A 20,959-nucleotide genomic window follows, 5' to 3' on the forward strand; every position below is an offset into this window, starting at 1 on the left:
AAACAAACAACACAGAAACACCACTCACAACCGAAACTTCAAAATGTTAACACATATCTTACAACAACATCGTCAAAAACCACAACAACAACGGCAACAACAACAGCAACAAAGGCAGCAGCAGCAGCAACAACAACAACAGCAGCAACAACAACAACAACAACAACACATATCTCAAATTTTTCACAATCAACCAAGCAATCGACAACAGCAAATTTATCACCAAATATTTCATCAACAACAACCACCAAATCATATACAACAACATCAACAGCACCCACAACCAAGGTCTATATCGTTGGAGGTAGTGGTTCGCAAACACAAGCAATTTCAGTTGGATGCCAATGTAGCATGGCACGTAGAATTTTATGATAGCCACAGCAACAACAACAACAACAACAACGACAACAACAACAACAACATCGATAACATCAATAACAATAACAACCGCCAAGCCAGCTCTAAAGCAAGTCAAATCAATAACTCATACAACAACAACAACACAAACAACAACAATAATCGGAACACTAATAACAACAACAATAATAATAATAACAACAACAAAAATAACAACAACAACAATAATAATAAAAACAACAAAAATAACAACAACAACAACAATGATAATAATAACAGCAACAACAATAAAAACAACAAAAATAACAACAACAACAACAACAGCAACAACAACAACAACAATAATAACAACAACAACAGCAACAACAACCACAAAAGACTGCGTAACCTCATACTGAATGTCCATCACGCCAGACAGACGTGCAACCTCAACGACTCCTACCCACACTGTGACGACATTGACCTCTTGAAGCACCAGATACTCACCTCTTACACACCCCAGGTTAACTGAGCCCTCTCAAATTTTTCAATTTCTAAAATTTTTAAGAGTTCTTTGAGTTTATTTTATTATTATTTTTCATGGAATGTAAATAAATTACATTATCAATATTATGCACGGTGGTCGAGTCCACAAGAATTAATTTTCTTTTTTTTTTAATCTCCGAATCATTCATGCATCTTTGTTTTTCTTGATTGAATAAAAGTGATTTGATTATGCTATTGATATTATTATATTATTGATATTATTATGCAGTGACTGAGTTATTAGATTTTAGGTAATAATAATCAATATAAATATCGGTAACTTACTTGCCATTAAACTCATTTTAAATGTTTAAGAATTTCTTTTTTGAAGCTGGCAAGGTAGCTTCAACGAGAATTATTCTTATTTGGCCTCTGAAGAACGCTCGCTTAATTGCTATTCCAATGCAACTAGTTTTAAGTAAATAAATGAAATTATTACGTAAATTATGATAACATTATGAGTGGAGAATTTATGCTGTCAAACTAAACCAACAACTGATACATACTAATGATACATCTAAACTATGGGGACATCAGCAGAGAAACAAATTATTACACAACCACTAAATCAACTCAGGGTCATTTTGTAATATCGGGCCTTTCTTTCAACTCGAGGTACTGGGTGGAGATGGAGCTGGAAGGGTTGAGGTCTCCAAAAGTTTGGTTCACTACTATTGGCTGCCGAAAACCTTACAGTAAATCTTTCAAAAAATGTTTGGACCAGGCCGATGATGAAGATATCAAAATGTTGACCGCTGTGCCACATTATATATCTCTGCAGTCGGGTTGGTTTCTACGATTGATCGATTGGTGAATTGATTGGTGAATTGATTGGTGAATTGATTGGTGAATTGATGAGTGAATTGATGGATAAACAGATGAATAAATGGATGGATGGATGAATGGAGAGATAAATAGATGGATGAGTAGATAGATAGATGGATGAATGGATGGATGGATGAATAGATAGATGGATGAATGGATAGATGGATGAATAGATAGATGGATGAATGGAAAGATAGATTGTTTGGAAATGAGACATAATGGGCTGCCCATCGTACAGACAATATTGTATTTCACGGAACAATATTATAGATAGCCAATCATCATCTTCGTCATCATCATCATCATCATCATACCAATTGTTAATCATCATCGTTATCATTCATCCACTTAGGCATCATCATCATCATCACCGTCATTATCGCCATCATCATTATTATCATCGTCATCATCATCACCTTAATCGTCAACATCATCATCACGAATCCTCTTCCACCAGAGCCATGGCTAGTCCCAGCGGTCACGTGTGTCCACTACGATGAAGTCACAGATCTTGGACACGTCTGGATCAAATGGACATACACACCAACAACTACAACTTCCTCAGCCGCAACCATCCTTACTACAGTCGCCACTACTACCACAGTCGCACATACTACTACTACTACTACTACGCCATCATCAGCTTTGATTACGGCGAGTTTAAAAACTGCAGTAGCTGCTGATGCAGATGATGATAAGAGTGAGAGAATGATGAATGACGATAATTCGAAGATGAGACCGAAGATGAGAAGAGATAAAGATGTCAATAATGATAATAATAATAATAATAATAATAATAATGATGATGATGACAATAATAAAAATCTAAATGATAACAAAAATAGTTATAATATAGATGACATCAAAACTGTTGCTAGCAGAAATAACGTTAAAAGAGGCCTTATAAACGCGTTATACTCACTATCATCATCATCACCACCCTTAGTAGCATCATCATCAACAACAACATCATCATCACCACCATCATCGTCATCAGTGCTGCCACCATCATCACCACCACCGAATAGTGACCTTGACATTAAATCAGGTCATAACGTAGCAGTTGTTTACGATGACGACAACAACAACAACAACAACGGCAGTGATGATAACGATGGTGATCATGGTGATGGCGATGATAATGATGATGGAGAGGATGATGGCGACGATGACGAGTACAGCCACAATGTAGTTAAAGTTACCTTCATATCACCGACTGGTCCAAGGTCGCAGATGTTCTACCCCGATACAAATAAACTGCATCTCGAGGTTTTGCCCAACGTAGTTTACGATGTTAAGGTATGTGTGTGTTTGTATATGTGTGTTTGGTTGTTTGTTTGTTTGTATGTGTGTAGTGTATGTATGTATCTGTATGTGTGAATGTATACGTTGGTGTGTGTCTGTATGTATGAATGTTTGCTTACGCAAATGTAATTGTGTTTGTGTGTATGTGTGTTTTTTATGAGCAGCATTTTTGTGTGTGTTTGTGTGAATGTTTGTATGTAAGCGTGTGTGTTTTTTTTCAAACGTAATTATGCTTTCAATATTTTTCCTCGCACATAATCAAGTCTTTTTTTTAAACAAGCACAACCAGCACGCCGTAAGATAATGATATAGATTATATCCTAGTTTCTTTCAGCGTGTTTCGTCTGGTCAAGAAACTAGTTGTGTCTTTAAATTAGCCATACATACACACGCACGCACACACGCACGCACACACACACCAACAAACACACACACACACACAACACACACACACGTGCTTATATACATTATTATATAACCAACTATGGGTTGATTAAATTGTTTTCAAGTTTATTTTTTTGTTTGTTGCCAGATAACACTACAAGATTATTATTACTACCCTTGATACAACTATTACTACTACCCTAGCAACCTTGTATTTTGGTTATAATAATATAAACTTTGACCTTGCAACTCACCTTATTATAATTAATTAATTAACATCGAAAGGTCAAGTGTCACCTGAAAGGTAATGCACTCATCTTCGACAACCTTCGCCTCAACGTGTCCAGAGCAGCTACTGAAAACGCCACATGTGCCTCTACGTTTCAAAGTTAGCGCCACATAGATTAAATTGTTATTTTCATCGTTAGCATTATCGTAATTTTTTAATGTTACTGCTCTAATCTGTAATTAATTTCAATTCCTCAAAACATTTTTCACAAAAAATTTCTCAAACCTCGATATAAAAATAAAAAACGTTTTACCCTCTACCCCCCACCCCCCTAACAAAGGTCTCAAAATGGGGATTGTGCCTCCACATCAACAGCATCCTCCAATGCAATTGGTTGTCGTGATGGTGAGTGCAGTGGTTATACTGGTTACTGCTGTCGTCCTTGTCGCCTTCTTCTTTAACAAGTGCAGTCGAGTGCATACGAAACTTTTAAAGAAGACGTTGCTGGCTAAGAAGAATAGTTATAAATCTGCCCCAGGAGGTTTGACCTTGAAGTTTGACCTTAGAGTTTGACCTCTATGGCGGTGATGATTGCGTGCGATGGTGAAGATGATTTTGATGGTGCCTGTAAAGCCGATGATTAATTAAGTTGCGTTGTTTTCTAATCATGATTAACACGGAGCTCAACTTTTCATCTTTCAAGTTTTTTCAAAAAAAAACGTCCAACTTGATTTTTAAAAACATTACTCAAACTTCTTATTACATCATCGTTATCGTCATCATCATCATCATCATTATCATCATCATCATCATCATTCATCAACAATATCGCGGTCATTGTCATCATTATCAACATCATCGTCTTTGTCGTTATCGCAACTATCATTATCATAACTACAGCAGATCATCATTATCATCATCGCCTCACATTTTCATTTTTAACATCACATCATAACATCAGTATAATCTAAAATCACACTCAGCACCAAACAATTTTTTTATACCAAACCCTGGAGTTTTTAAAATTTGGAAAAATTTGGAAAAATTTGTCGAATAGTCGAAAATTGGAACTCTCATTTGGGTTTCCAATTTAAAAATTTGAAACCATTTGAATACATTCACCCCAACCAACCACAACCAGCCACAGCCAACCACAACCAACCACAATAAACAGTAACAATCACGTACACGAAAGAAGACAGCCTTCAGCATCAGAGCAGCAGTGGTGCAGCGCACCACGATGAGTGGGAACTGGACGCCAGGGAAGTTACCCTCGGGGTCGAAATAGGTCAGGGCGCTTTCGGCCTAGTTATGACGGGCTACTATAGAAGTCAACAAGTTGCTATCAAGGTTATAAAAGGTTAGATGGACACTTTGTTTGCCTGTGCTAATTTAAATATTTTAATTTTTATTCATTAGCTAAATTTTTATTTATTGAATTTTAATAAAAATAAATAACAACAACACCAACAGAAATAAGAATAATAAAATAACAAACGAACAAACAAACAAACAAACAAACGAACGAACAAACGAACGAACAAACAAACAAACGAACGAACAAACGAACGAACAAAAAACAAGCAAACAAACTGACAACTAGGCGATGTACTGCCATCGTACAAGGAAGAATTGTTGAGGGAGATCCAGCTGATGAAAACAATCGGTCGACACAACAACATCGTCTCCATCGTGGGCGCCTGCACCCTTAAAGATCCCATTGCCCTTATCATGGAGTACATGCCATTTGGGAACCTCCAGTCATTTCTACAGTTGGTTTTTCCACACACACACACACACACATCACACACACACACACATTACACACACGCACACACACACACACATGCGTACACATTTACATCCATGACACACAGACATACTTGCACATACACACACGTACATCCACATACTTGTGTGCGTACATACATACATATTCCCATAAATACACAAATCTAGAACTGTGAATTCATTATTTAAAAATTTTTAAGAATATTTAAGATTGCATAAACAATGAAAAATTCATTTTTAGACATATTTAAGAATTGCTAAAACAGCAAAAACTCACAAAAAGAAAGACAATAACCATAGAATGGCAAAAAAATCTTATGAAAAACAGAAGATGAAAAGAATTATTGGACATACATCACAGACATAGCGTCGCCAAAATTTTCTTTCTTCAACTCTCAAACTCTGAGAAATCACAGCGTTATATAAATTATCAGCGAACGTAGGTAGGATAAGTGAGTGAATGAGTGAGAGAATGAGTGAGAGAATGAAAAAATGAGTTAGTGAATGAATGAATGAGTGAGAAATCTGCGCTATATAAATTGTCAGAGTGCGTATGAGATGAAACACACATGCTGGTTTAGTCAGTAAGACGAGTGAACGAGTGAGTGAATGAAGGAATAAATGAATAAATGAACGAATGAATAAATAAATAAATAAATGAATGACTGAATGAAAGAATGGGCAATCTATAATTATCCTCTTCATATAATCGTTACAAGTTAATTGACACCAACTTATCAGATAATGTTTTAACATTGTGGATATTAATTATATAAAATGTTTATTTCAATATATCATAATGGAATAACATAGAAAATATATATGTAAATATGTATATATATATATATATATATATATATATATATATATATATATATATGTATATATATATATATATGATAGCGATAACATCTACACGCACGTTAATGTATGTGAGTGTATGTTTATGTGTGTGTTTGCGTTGGTGTTTGTAGATATGTGTGTGTTTGTGGTCGTGTGTATGTGTGTGTGTGTTGTGTGCGTGGGTGGGTGTGTGTGTGGGGGTGTTTATGGGTGTGTGTGGGTGTAGGTATGTGTGTGAATGTGCGTGTTTCTTGATGTCATTGAAAATTTTTTTCATATATTGATATTGTTAATGTCAGAAAAACGCCAGATGTCATGTTTCTTATGCGACGAAATTTTGAACTTTAAACTTCAATTCTCTTAATATTATCAACATCCTCACCAAGACATCGTCGTCGTCGTCATCATCTTTACCGTCCTCTTCATTAACATCATCACCACGTCATCGTCATCATCATCTCCTTCTTAGTCATCATCATCATCATCATCTTCTTTGTCATCATCAATTTCGTCATCGTCATTATGATTACAAATAGTAAAATATGAAAAATAACAGAACGTTTTATAGTTGTAGTGAGTGATCCATGATATGTTTTTATAAAATTAAATAAAATTAAGAAGGAATGAATGAATTAATAAATGATTAACTATTAAAATAAATAAATGAACAAACAAACAAATGAACAAACGAACGAACGTCAGAATAAATGAATGAACAAAAGAACGAACGAACAAACGGACAAACAAAGATTTTTTCCCAGAAAATGCCGTTTTTATTACAAAATGAATAAATGAATGAACAAAAGAACGAACGAAAGAGTGAACGAACGAACATGTTTTTTTTAGGAAATGCCGTTTAGAGGGAGAAATGCGGCGGACGAACCACGGGGTGGAGATGGACTACTGCCCTCTGGACCATTTGACCGGCACCAAAGAATCATGGTCCATCAGCGCTACGGACCTTCTATCGTTTGCTAGACAAATTTCCGTAGCTATGGTAAGAAAATATATTTTTCATAATAAAATATTTAAAAAATATCACACAAATATATATAACAATAAATATGATGAATAATAATTTTAATTATAATAAATAATAATATAGTAAGAATAATTTCACACCATACATCACCCACCCAACCAGGAATTCATCTCCGATAAAAAGTACGTCCACAGAGATGTGGCCGCGCGAAATGTTCTCGTCAGCAGCAACAAAATCGTTAAACTCTGCGATTTCGGGCTAGCCCGCATCGTCCAAAATGGTGACCAGTACTGCAAACTGACCAATGGTAGGCTGCCATTGAAGTGGATGGCCTTAGAGTCTATTCGCGATAGGATATTCACCACTCAGAGTGACGTTTGGTCGTATGGAGTTTTACTCTGGGAGATAACGACGCTGGGTTTGCGTTTCGCTGATTTCTATTTGAATTTCAATCAAATGGATGAGAATTTTAATGGCAACAAACACCTATGAATATATATATCTTCCTTCCTTTCCTTGCATTCGAATCCGATTACTCCGCCAAAACTGCCTGGCAATTCAACAATTACACCGTCACTCCGCACATTAATATTAATAATAAAATGAATATTCATAAGGTTCGCTCATTAATAATAATTATAATTATATGAATACTCATAAGGTTCGCCCATTAATAATAAATAAAATAAAATAACGTGATTAATAAAATTCATAAGGTTCGCCCATTTATAATAATAATAAAATGATTATTCATAATGTTTGCCATAATAATAATAATAATAACAATAATAATAATAATAATATTCATAATGTTTGCCCATTTATAATAATAATAAAATGAATATTCATAAGGTTCGACTCCCTACCCCGACATAGCCCTGATCGATCTGTACAGGCTGCTCTGTGATGGATTCAGGATGAAGAAACCAGCCAACTGCTCGTGCGAACTGTTCGTTCTAGTTTTTGAAATATTTAAACACAATTTGATTTCAAAACGGTTATTTTATTCTATTCATTTTGTTTTATTTATTGCCGGTTAGGATGTTTGCTAGAATTTAAATCGAGAAGCTTTTTTTAAATTCAGAAATGTTCTTACTTAGCATGTATTAATACGTATACAATCACGTGATTCCTTGCAAATATCTGATAAAACAATAAACTCATCTTACGTTAATCAACAACAACAACAAACTAATTTATGCTAATTTAAGTCATGTTAATTAAAATTTTATGTTAATTTTATGCCAATATTCCACACCACTAGCTATAACCTGATGCGCGAGTGTTGGCTGGAGAGTCCGGACAAGCGTCCGACATTCAACGAGATCAAATTAAGGTTAGAAGGCCTGCTGGCTCAGAAAGGAAATTACCTTGACCTTGAACTAATTGACAGCTCATTGAACCGCCTTAAAAGACCCCCCACCCCCGTACAGCCAATAGAATTTCGACACTCTCCGACAACATACCTCAACAAACGCCCTCTCACGTGGAATAGTGACGATAGTTCAGGAAAAAGTTTGAAATACAAAAATGACGTTAACGACGATGACGACGATGACGACTGTAACGTGGTGTGGAAAACTTCTGGAAGCAATGATTATCAGGAACCTCGAAAAGTTTTCAAATCCTCCATTATGACGTCATCTTCGCGTAAGGGGAGCGGCAGCTACCACATGACGACAACCACCGTCGTCGATAGCGATCTGGAAGATGTGGTCGCTGATGATGATAATGCTGCAAATGTTGCAGACGATGACGACGATGAGGATGAAGACGATAGGGATGATGAAGTTTTCGACCAGCTAGTGTGACGTAACGTAACTGAAACACGCTTGCAAATCAAAATGTACACGCTATATCATTCTTCATTATGATAATAAAATTAATATGCTTTTTTTTATAAAAATTATATTACTGCATATTAGTTTTGAAAATCGTTAAAACTTCCAATGTTTCAATATGATAATAATAGTAATAATAAAAACAGCTACAAGATTTTTATTAATATTGTTATTAATATAATAATTAATATATTCATATTTAATATTAGTAATACTTAATACTTATATTAAAAAATAATATCCAATTTTCACTGTTGTTATAGATGTCGTTATTATTATTTGGCTTATTATTATTACAATTCATTATTATAATCTTTTATTTATTTTTATTATTATTTTATATCCTCACAATTGGATTCAATAACCATCCAATATTGCTAATAAACGCACATATAATGTACATATTGTATGTATGTATGTATGCACGTATGTCTATAAATGTTTGTATATATGTATGCTTGCTTATTTGTTTGTATATTTGTAACGGTATTGTATCTATACCTGTAGTCAAATAAAAAAATTGTATTTGTATAGGTAGTTTATCGATATTTATTGTCAAATAAAAAAATGTCTGTATAGATTCATATATGTAAGCTGTCCTGTCCCTTCATGTCTAAATGTCTAAATGTTGTATTTTTGTATTCTCTGTACACTCTGTTGCTTGGCATATATTGGTGTTTTTTTATATTCCACGACAAAGGCTTGTATCCAAATTTTTTTTTGAGAACCCAAATTTTGAGCTTTTAAATTTGTTAAAAATTTCAGGTCAAGATTTAAAATTGAAGAACTAATTGTACAAAAATTAAAAATTTTCTTGGGGCTAATTCATGGATCATATAAATATAAAAACTTAAACGTTATATATATATATATATATGTGTATAGTTTTAAAATTTTTAAGTTATTGATATGTGCATATGCGTGTGTGTGCATGTATACCTGTGTTTGTATGTGTGTTTGTTTGTATGTATTTGTTTGTGTGCGTGTGTTGTGTATGTTTTGTTGTTAATTGTCAATATAAACAACACAAAATCAAATGCTGTATGTATCGCATCATGTTTTTATTTATTTTATTCTGTTTTTTTACTGGTAAAAATTGATAAAAAAAACAATAATAACAAACATTTTGTTATTGTTATCATCATTATATTCATACTATTTGGACTATAATAACAATATCTGTTATTACATTTTTTATTATGACGGTAAAAGATATTATTACATTGTTACACACATACACACACACACCACACACACACACACACACACAACACACACACAACACACACGCACGCACACACACACATATATATACACACGTCTTTTTTATTTCAATGCGCTTGAATTAATATTTTTTGTTATATACTTTTCAGTTCATCTATTGTTCATATCTTTGTTTATATATATATATATATATATATATATATATATATGTTTATATATATATATATATATGTATATATATATATATATGCTGGTAAAAGACCATAATTAATGTAGTAATTTATGAAATCTACCAAATTTCTAGCGTTGGATAGTTTTTTTCTTACATTTCTCAATACTTTTAACCAAATTCTTGTCGTCCTTACTCATTTTATTAAAATTAAAGTAATATACAGTTTACCAATTCATTCTCGAGTGTATAGGACCTATTTTGATTTTTCAATCATCTTCAGCACTTGTTGCAGTTTATCTAGAGAATTTGTATAACCCAGTACTTGCTTCAGTTTAGATAGGAAATTTGTATAACGCTGGCGTTTGTTCCTGTGATTTGCATTTGTTGTTGGTGGGGACTTTGTTAATTTAATATCTTCTTTATTAAGTGATTAAGTGGTTTCTTTGTTCTGGTTAATTACTTTGGTGTTGGGTTTTATAGCTTCGGTCTAATGTTTCATTGTTTTGGTCTTTCTTACTTGTTCCTTGGTCAATGTTGCTTTCTTCAGTGTCTTCATCGGTATCATTGGTGTTATTAGTATATTTTATTATTGTCTTTATTGTCGTGAGTATGGTTGAAATCTTTTGTTGTTTGTTCATTGGGGGTTGTTTTATGTAGATGAGAATGGCTTGGGCTAATTTTAGATAGGAGTGGCTGGAATTAGAGTACATTATTTTGGTGTTGTTGTTCAGGATTTATCTTGTAATTTCAACATCATGTGCGTGTTCTAAGTGTGGTTTTATAGAACCTTCTCTTTTGTGCATGGTAAGACGTCTAGTTAGCGATGTTGTAGTTTATCCAATATATGGAACATTCTGACATGCACAGCAAACTATCCTACTCTAGAAATTCGGTAGATTTCATAACTTACTATATATATATATATATATATATATATATAATGGTGGGCAAAAAGTTGTCTTTAAAGAAATAATTTTCTTAATTTATCTTCATTATATCCGTTTAAATTTTGTTCATTAATTTTGAAAAAATGTCTTTTAGACTATGTTCTCTAGCAATAAAATAATGTATGTACATGTTTACACACACACAAACACACACACACAAGCCACACACATACACACATACATATGATGTTATTCAATCGTTGGCTTTTGTTATCAAAAATAAAAATGAATTATTACGTTTGAAAATTGAAATCTTTAACGAGCAAAATAATTGGAAGTAATACTAGTTAATAAATTAATGATATAAATATTAGAAATCAAAATTAAATTTAAATCCAAATAATGAATAATTATAATCAATCAATCAATCTATCAATCAATCGATTAGTTTATAAAGCGCTATTTCCGCGATGTTCAACAGCGCTCCTCAATGAATTTTACAAACAGATTGGTTTTCGTATGTGTAACTCGCTCTACCATAGTATAAGAAACAAAACGAAATTAGGAGAAAAAATAACGAAATAAATAGCAGGGCGTTGGGCTTTCATCTTGAATTAATCTGCATAGTTTATCGGTAAAACATAAATCAACGTTAACTTTACGATCCAATACATACCCACCACCATAACATAATAATAATAATAATAAAAATATTATTATTATTGTTATTATTTTTTATGTTAAAAGATAAAAGATATTAAAGGTTTTAGCGCAATGGTTAAAGGCCTCTAGTCTTGCGTTGAAGTGATAATAATAATAACAACAACAATAATAATAATAAATAATATAATATAATTATTATTTTTTATTATAGTATATAAAGTAAAAGAAGGCAATAGAAATCACCCATCTTCTTATTTATTGTTTGCAAGCAGCGACGCACAATGCAGTGTACGTGTTTGTGTGGTCAAAAGAGAACGATACTTTTAAACGACTAAACCTTAGTAGTTGGGCTTATTTGTGTGTTTATTTAAATGACGCACATTCACACACACCCACACACGCACACACGCACGCACACACACACAAGACACGCACACAAACACACACACACGTAAAAACGCTTATCCCACTCATGTTTCTGATAGACGGGGATTCGAACCCGGGCACTTCAACGCAAGACTAGAGGCCTTTAATTTCTTTTCAACAAAAAAAATTAGTTCATTAAACTTATAAAGACCGCTTAATAAACAATATTTAAATTTTTAATTAAAATAAAAATGCCACCCACGTATATATAGATGTGTGTGCGTGCGTGCTCTGGAGGAGAGAGAGAGAGAGAAAGAGAGAGAGAGAGAGAAAGGGGAGAGTCAGTATTGATTGAAACAATCTTTTATTCAGCAAAATATCACATTAATATAAGTATAGTATATCACATTAACATCAAGTATACATGTGTTCGTGTGCGTGTGTGTGGTGTGTGTGATAGAGAGAGAAAGATAGAACGTGTGTGTGCGTGTATGTGTGCGTGTCTGTGTGTGTGTCTGTGTGCGTGTCTTTGTGTGTGTGAGTGTGTGCGCGCGCCCGTGTGTATTTAAGCTAATAAAACAATTTGAGAAATTTTAATAAAGTAATCCATAGTAATTTGAACTTAGTTGCAGAAAGCTTACTCCTAGTAAAAAACCATGAATATTCATTAATTTAAAATTTCTAAATGTTTATTATATTATTTTTTTGTAATTTCAAATTAAAATTTTATCTAATTAAAAAATAACAATTAATTTAGTAGGCAAATTAACAAAAATACGGATTTAATTAATTTTTCTAGTGCGTTCTTTGAGGTTCAGTCATTTTAAATGTTGTTGAAATGATAATTCGGTTGCATTCGCGAAATTATCCGTTTGGATGTGTGTGTGTGTGTCCGTGTGCATGTGTGTGCGCCCGTGCACGCGCGCGTGTGTTTGTGTCTGTTTTTATATTGTTATTAGTTTTGATGATGGCGATCTTGCTGTTTATGAAAAACAACTACATTGTTGTTGCTGCTACTGCTGCTGTTGTTGTTTTTGTTCATGTTGTTATTGCGGTAGTTGTTGTTGTTTTTGCAGCTGCTGTTGTTGTGGTCGTTGTTGCTGTTCTTGTTGTTCATTCATTCGTTCGTTCGTTAATTCATTCAATTATTCATTCATTCAGTCATTCATTCATTCATTCATTCATTCATTCATTCATTCATTCATTCATTCATTCATTCATTCATTCATTCATTCATTCATTCATTCATTCATTCATTCATTCATTCATTCATTCATTCATTCATTCATTCATTCATTCATTCATTCATTCATTCATTCATTCATTCATTCATTCATTCATTCATTCATTCATTCATTCATTCATTCATTCATTCATTCATTCATTCATTCATTCATTCATTCATTCATTCATTCATTCATTCATTCATTCATTCATTCATTCATTCATTCATTCATTCATTCATTCATTCATTCATTCATTCATTCATTCATTCATTCATTCATTCATTCATTCATTCATTCATTCATTCATTCATTCATTCATTTATAATTTGAACGTGCGTGCCATATAGTTTGTATGGCTCTGCATTTTTGTAGTATTAGCACAGACATCGTTCCCTATAAAAGCAAGCTGCAGACAACACGAATTGGAAAATATTTTCATCACTTATTTTTTAATATAAAATAAATTTACGTTAATAATTTTTTGAAATAAAAATTCATAAGTTATCAAAATTTTATTTAATTTCATATGTTTCCGTTATCATTTTAGATAACAATTGCCTTTTTATAAATTTGGAAAATAAAATCGAATTCAAACTCGAAATGTATTTCAATGAAAGTGACGTCATTTTGGCTACTACTGCTACTACCATTACCGCTACAACTATTACTACTACTGATACTACTACAGCTGACGACGTTACCACTGCAGCTGCTACTACTACTCTTGCAAGTTTTCTTCCTTCATCATCACTGAATACATCAAAGCCTTTCAGTCCCATGTTCAGCTATGAACAATTTTTGAATGGTGGCGCCGAAAGCTACTTCTCTTACGACAACAATCACAAAATTTCTTACGTTAATAACAATAACATCAGCAGCGTCAGCAACAACAGCATCACACTTTGTAACATTCACTACAATGACAACAAATCTTACAACTACAATTGCTACGACGACGACAGCAGCAGCCACAAAAACGTGACAAACGTCACCACACACAGCGCGACAAACGGACAGCACGTCATTGAATACTTGGATTACACTCAGATAGACGCCATCAGGTATTTATTCATCGTCATCTACGTCATCATCATCTCGATCGCCATCATCGGCAACCTACTCATCATATGGGTCATTCTTCGCAACTGCCACATGCGGACAATCACCAACTGCTACATCGTCAACTTGGCAGCTTCCGACGTTCTTGTGGCGACGTTTGTGATGCCCTTGAAGCTGGTGGAATACACGACAAGTGGCTGGGGAGGCGGCGGAGGGGGGTTAGTTTCTGATAGGTTGTGTTCTTTCACGTACATGGCTCAACCCGTGTTTGTTTTCTCCAGTGTAATCACCCTCATGTGCATCTCTATGGAAAGGTAGGGCTTGGGTTTTTTTTTGAAAATTTTGAGTTTTTTGTCATGAATTTTGTTTTATTTTAGGTTATTTTATCTTTATTTTCATCTATTCATTAGGCATTTTAATTTCATTACATATTCAAAATTCGGACAATTTTTTTAAATGAAGTGTATTAATTTTGTATGTCATATTTTTTATTCTCCGACGTTTTGTCCTTCCTAAAGCCATAGAAATACTATTTCTGTTTATTTTAAAAATGGTTCAACGATTTTATATTTCAAAAACGATAAATTTTTCTCTATTCGATCCTTTTAATTTTTCATTTGAAAAATGTTCAAAACATTAAATTCCATTCAATGTTTATACATCTAGTTTTCATATTATATAACACATATGACGTTAACACACTCACAAACACAGTTATACAAACATTCTCTTTCTTTCTCACACACATAAACACACACGCACACACACAGACAGACATTCACACAGACAGACATTCACATAGACATATCTTCCTAACTACACCAAAAAATCCACTTCACTTCAAAGTTTTTTGTATATAGACACACACACATAAGTAAAAAATGAAGTCACACACAAAACACTTTTATATACAAACATATATACACATACACACACACTTAATCACACACACACACACACACATACAGAAAAACAGATTTCTTTGCTACTACGATGGTCCCAAAAACAAATGATTGTCATCTTAATGGATCACTGAATTTTATTTATGCTTTCCTTGATCATATAATAATTTGACCATCGTCATTGTCGTCATCATCATCGTTGTTGAAATTCTATCTGCATAGAATACGCCTAGAATCTGTATACGGGTAGTTGAAGTGATTCATCAAGGTCACAATACAATAATTTTTTTGTGATAATAAAGTGGGAGGATGGAATTTAACTTATTTAAACAGTTATGGGTAGCGAGATGGTAAAATGGTGAAAGTGTCTGGGACCCCTGTTGTTGCAGTGACATGCCGTCTTATAACATGTAATGCCTTTTTAATGTGCAGATCTGTGTGCCATTAGATGTGGTTGATTATTTCTGAAAAACATAATGAAATAAAATGAAATAATCATTTGAACAGAATAAAATAAAATAATTATTTAAATAGAGTGAAATGAAATAGTTATTTAAATGTTTTTAGAAGAGTTGTCATCGTCATCTTGTCCTATCATAGTATTAAAAGTTTCAAAATTGGCATCTGTGTTGCATCATCATTGTAGTCGTTAACTTGTTTATTATGTACGTAACTCTAATCTTAATCATCATTATTGTTATCATTATTTTTTTATTATTATTCTTATTATTATTATTATTATTATTGTTGTAGTTGTTATTGTTGTTAATGTTATTAGTATTATTGTTATTAATGTTATTATTATTGTTTGTACTGTTGTGGTTAGTTGCGAAAAACAGTTCCCTGCTGTCACCTGATCTGACGCTGATCATTTTACATATTGCCTTAAGAAATTTAAGGGTGTTGGGGTCCATCGGGCCGAGAACCTCGATACATATTGGCAAGAATTCCATCGATGTATATATGTATGTACGTATGTATGTATGTATGTATGTATGTATGTATGTGTGTTTGTTTGTATGTACCAACCTTACGTGTAATGAATTATATGTCACCGTATTGCTGATTTATTGTTCCACTGTTTTGTTGGTTTTAGATTATTTTCGCATGCAACATCCGTCACTATATTTATTTGTATGTTCTGTTTGTATGTATGTTTTGTATGTTTTGTTTGCTTGTTTGCATGTTCTGTTTGTCTGTATGTTTTGATTGTTTGTATGTCTCATTGTATGCAAATGTATACTCATACACAAAAACAGATAAAAACGCATATTCATATTTACCTATCAATATATTATAGCATAAATACAAATACAAAATATCGAGATACATACAAAAATGTTTATATATTTCTAAAATAAAAATAAATTTGACGGAAACGTAAGCTAAAATTTTAAAAATGTTTAAACTGTGACGGGTGGCCAAAATTTTTACGAGTGTTTTTCTTTTTTGTTTTTCAAATTCACTTTTGACGATTTTCGACACGAAACAATGCTCTATTTCTGCTAAAACAAAGAGTTTCATTGTCTTTAAATGGAAATACTGCTGACAACAAAGAGAGGGAGATGTTTAGTTAAACGTAAATTAGACAACAAAACAGGTCGAAAATTTTGAGGTTGAAAGGTGGTTTTCAAATTTTCAAAATGGTGAGCTTTTTTTATGTTAATTGCGATTTTGGTGTTTGGATGATTTTGGTTCAACATGTGTATGCAAATAGATTATCGTCAATCGCCCACAATGGGTTGATAGTTCCAGTTTTAGGAGATGCAGCTGGAAAGGTTAAGCATTGCACTTGTAGAGATGGAAAAAAAATGTTTGTATGTCCCTTAACGTTTAAATTAGTTTTTTGTATTTATAAGTTGCTATGTTCTTAAAATGGTTTTTATTTTTTGTACCTTAAGTTTTTTTTTTTATTAAAATTGTTATTTTTTTGTAATACAAGTCACTATTTTTCATGTTTGCTATAGAACAGAAAATATTAGAATGAAAAACTAAATTATTTTTAACGTTAAATAAATGGAGTGTCCTTTAAATGCGATGTAACATCTTACGGAACTGCCAATTATCCAGTTCATGCTATCGTGTCAGTAATGTTCGCGAATGAGTGTGTGGGTACGTGTTTGTGTGTATGTATATGTATGTGTGTACGTGTATGTTTATGTCATTATGTATGTATGTATGTGTGTGTGTGTGGTGTGTGTGTGTGTGGTGTATTCGTTCGTTAGTATGCATTGTTGTGAATCATTTATGTTAGCGTGTATTGGGTTAATTTCCATGCTGCCTTTTGGTGCGTTTGGAATTATCCCATGAATTAAAATTATGAGATAAATGTTGAAAAACTTTGGAACTGATGCTACGAATTCAAATTAAATTGTTTAAAACTTAATTTAATTAAAATGTTTACATTATTTTAAAACTTAACTGTAGCGTATTTTACAACTTTTGAATGTAAAGAGTTAAAGACATAGAAACAAAACTGAGCAAACTGGACTAAAAAAACCTTATAAATTTGTACCACATACTAGTGCTTGATGTTTGCATATAATCTCAAACGTAGCAAAAACTCAGATCACAATTATATTTCACGCAAGTTCAGCCATCGCCATCAAAAATTCACTTTCAGAAAAATTATTTAAATATTGTTACGTGCGTTAAAACTTCGGGCCAGAGCAAATTAATTCGACCCTTTGCGACTTCTCTTTTCATCCGTGCGTGCCTCTGTCCGTTGTTTGATGTTTAAACAGCATGTGATGAAATGATGAATATCTGATGTAGACTATGATGTGTGTGTGTTTGTGTGTGTGTTTGTTTGTGTGTGTGTATGTGTGTGTGTGTCTTGTAGATAGTGTACAGGCTTTGAGACACAAGAAAAAACTAACTTTCGTATTTACACACAATTTTTCAAGAATTCCCCTTGTCAGGAAAATGGCAATATTATCTATCAAACAAATTTTTTCATTCTCTTAATGTTATTCTAAAAATCGCTAAAAATCAGTGTCAGAGGTTTGACATCTTCGTTCTTTAAAGCAAAGATTGCAAATTTCCTCGTGTCATGCCAAACTCAATCAATCTGTCATATTTTAGTTTTTTATTCATTGTTAAATGTGTTTTTTGTTGTTTTTTGCCAGTTTTTTTTGTATGTGTGTACATATTCTTATTTACAAACAACGTTATCAAAAAATAATTGTATTTGCTATGAGAGAAATTATTATATAGGTTTTTTTTTATCTTACAAAACTTTTTCATATGATAGTTTTTATTTCAGCCTAGCAACCAAAAGCAAAGAGCTGGTTAATATTTAAAGAGCACCTACATTTGTTCCGCGTTATTTAGAGTCTAGAGAGCTGGAAAGACGTGGAAAACAAATGGTCGATAGTTCTGCTATCTGACGTGAAAAATAATTCCAACGAGACATGACTCCACAATAAAACATTCCCATCTTACGTGTGTAAAATTCAGAAGGCCATAAATTACAATAAAAAAATTTGACAAAAGTTTCGAAAAAGTTCTTTTCAAAAGGTTAAAAAATTTTGTTTCGAAGCGATGAAATAAAACGAAATTTTCCCCGACTTGAAATTGTGACAAATAGCTGCTAAGCTTCATTTCAACGCCGGAGGATGGCCCATAATGTTGTTGTTATCTCCATCGTATTTGAAGTCGCAACACGTGCCCGACATATAGTAAATTATTTTTTTTTTCAATTTTTATTCCAGCGTTTATTCTCGACCTTTATGCAGTTTCATTTTAAAATTTTTTATATGCCTGTTTCAATTTATTCGATTTGAAATATGCGTTTATTAAGAGCACACACACACACACACGCGCACACACACACACAAACACACACATACACACACGCACACAGACGTGTAAGTTTATACCTGGACTAAGTGTCAACACCGTCAATGATTTATTAGACTTTCAAAGCACGATCTCCACACAAACATGTTGAAATTAAAGCTGGACAAACATCAAATTAAATGGACTAGAAAAAAAATAACTCCGTGAATAACGAAGATATATGTGAAACTGGCTGGCACATGTTGGCGCTTACATTTCAGCCAAAAACGCAACACACTAATAAATTTTGATCGGCTTAAAACGCACACACACACACACAACACACACACAGCACACACACACAGCACACACACACAGCACACACACAGAGACACTGAACCACACATGCACATACATAAAAGCACAGGCCACACAGAAACCTACTGCACACACATACACTAACACAAACCGAGACGCAAACACACACACACATACATTTTTACACCACATACTTACACATACACATACGCATACAAAATATTCATAGAGACACGCCAACACACACACCCCCACACACAAACACACACACACACAAAAAAACATAAACTCGCACACAACAATATTGAGATTTCGACATAGCGACCGTTACGACATTTTGACATGGCTCTCTTTTTGCCTCATATACATTCCGACTTTTTTAGCTTTTTCGACAGAACCCTTCTGAAATATAGTTGCTGGAAATTAAATATTCAAACACGTGTTTCTGTGGGCGTGTGTGCGTATGTATGTGTGTGTGTGTGTGTGCGCGTGTGTGTATGTGTGTTGTTTATTGTAGTTGTGTATGTGCGTTTAGTTTTGTTAGTATGTATATAATGGTGGGCCATGAATTTTGAGGTGTTGGGGAGGATTTTAAAATTCTAAAGTTAATGATCCTATTTGGTAATTTTCGTTTACTTTCTTGCTATACTTTAGACGGAATCTCCCTTGTTTATCATCTTTATACTCTGTTGGCTGGAGGCATTACCACATTCCTCCTGGATCGGTCACTGTTTGTATGCGTGCACACATAGTAGCATACATAAACACGTGTTTATGTGTGTTTGTGTGTGTATAAGTGTGCATGTGTGTATGTATGTTTATACATGTGGGTGTATATTTAAATGGAAGAAAATACGATATAATTTGTTAATGGATGAACGAGCGAAGGACCAAATTACAATAAACGGATAACTAAATAAATAAATAATTGAATAAATTCAAAAAAGGAAGAAAGAAAGAAAGAAAGGAAAGAGAGAGAGAAAGAAAAGAAGAAATGCTTGCATGTACACTGATAGAAGTAATATGTCACAACATAAATGATTTATTCAGAATCTTTGAACCAGCTAAATGATGTATGGCAAAAGTGGAAAAATCACTTACCCACCGACTGTTTCAAATAAATTTCTCTTGGGGAAATTTAGAGAAAAATCTGAAAAACTTAATAAAATTGAAAAAAAATATGCCGGTCATGGTAATATGTCTGCTAGGAGTGCGTGCATTCACATCTGTCTTTGTATCTTTTATTCATGCTCTCATTTCTGTTTGTTAAATTTTAAAAA

General features: G+C 33.2%; 3 protein-coding genes across 3 annotated transcripts in view; all 3 read left to right on the forward strand.

Annotated features, from left to right (window-relative positions):
• HELRODRAFT_175640 (hypothetical protein) overlaps nucleotides 1-868 on the forward strand; it is a gene marked incomplete at both ends in the record, with an annotated part of 2,965 nt that extends 2,097 nt beyond the window's left edge. Inside the window, one exon of the mRNA XM_009023049.1 lies at nucleotides 275-868. Within this exon, the coding sequence (XP_009021297.1) occupies nucleotides 275-868 (594 nt within the window). The remainder of the gene's footprint in view (nucleotides 1-274) is intronic.
• Nucleotides 869-3,973: 3,105 nt separating this feature from the next.
• On the forward strand, nucleotides 3,974-9,052 carry HELRODRAFT_175642 (hypothetical protein; the record flags this gene model as incomplete). Its single annotated transcript, XM_009023050.1, has 7 exons — nucleotides 3,974-4,166; nucleotides 4,800-4,985; nucleotides 5,229-5,397; nucleotides 7,106-7,256; nucleotides 7,404-7,659; nucleotides 8,094-8,190; nucleotides 8,506-9,052. 7 exons carry the CDS (start codon nucleotides 3,974-3,976, stop codon nucleotides 9,050-9,052), a joined length of 1,599 nt encoding a protein of 532 aa, XP_009021298.1.
• A 5,168-nt stretch (nucleotides 9,053-14,220) lies between these two features.
• On the forward strand, nucleotides 14,221-15,753 carry HELRODRAFT_175643 (hypothetical protein; the record flags this gene model as incomplete). The annotated part of the gene is made up of 2 exons (XM_009023051.1): nucleotides 14,221-14,993; nucleotides 15,648-15,753. The coding sequence occupies 2 exons, from the start codon at nucleotides 14,221-14,223 to the stop codon at nucleotides 15,751-15,753; spliced, it is 879 nt and encodes a 292-aa protein (XP_009021299.1).
• Between the last annotated feature and the right edge of the window lie 5,206 nt (nucleotides 15,754-20,959).

Source organism: Helobdella robusta (genome assembly GCF_000326865.2).
Source record: "Helobdella robusta unplaced genomic scaffold HELROscaffold_34, whole genome shotgun sequence".
In the NCBI taxonomy this organism is placed as follows: domain Eukaryota; kingdom Metazoa; phylum Annelida; class Clitellata; order Rhynchobdellida; family Glossiphoniidae; genus Helobdella; species Helobdella robusta.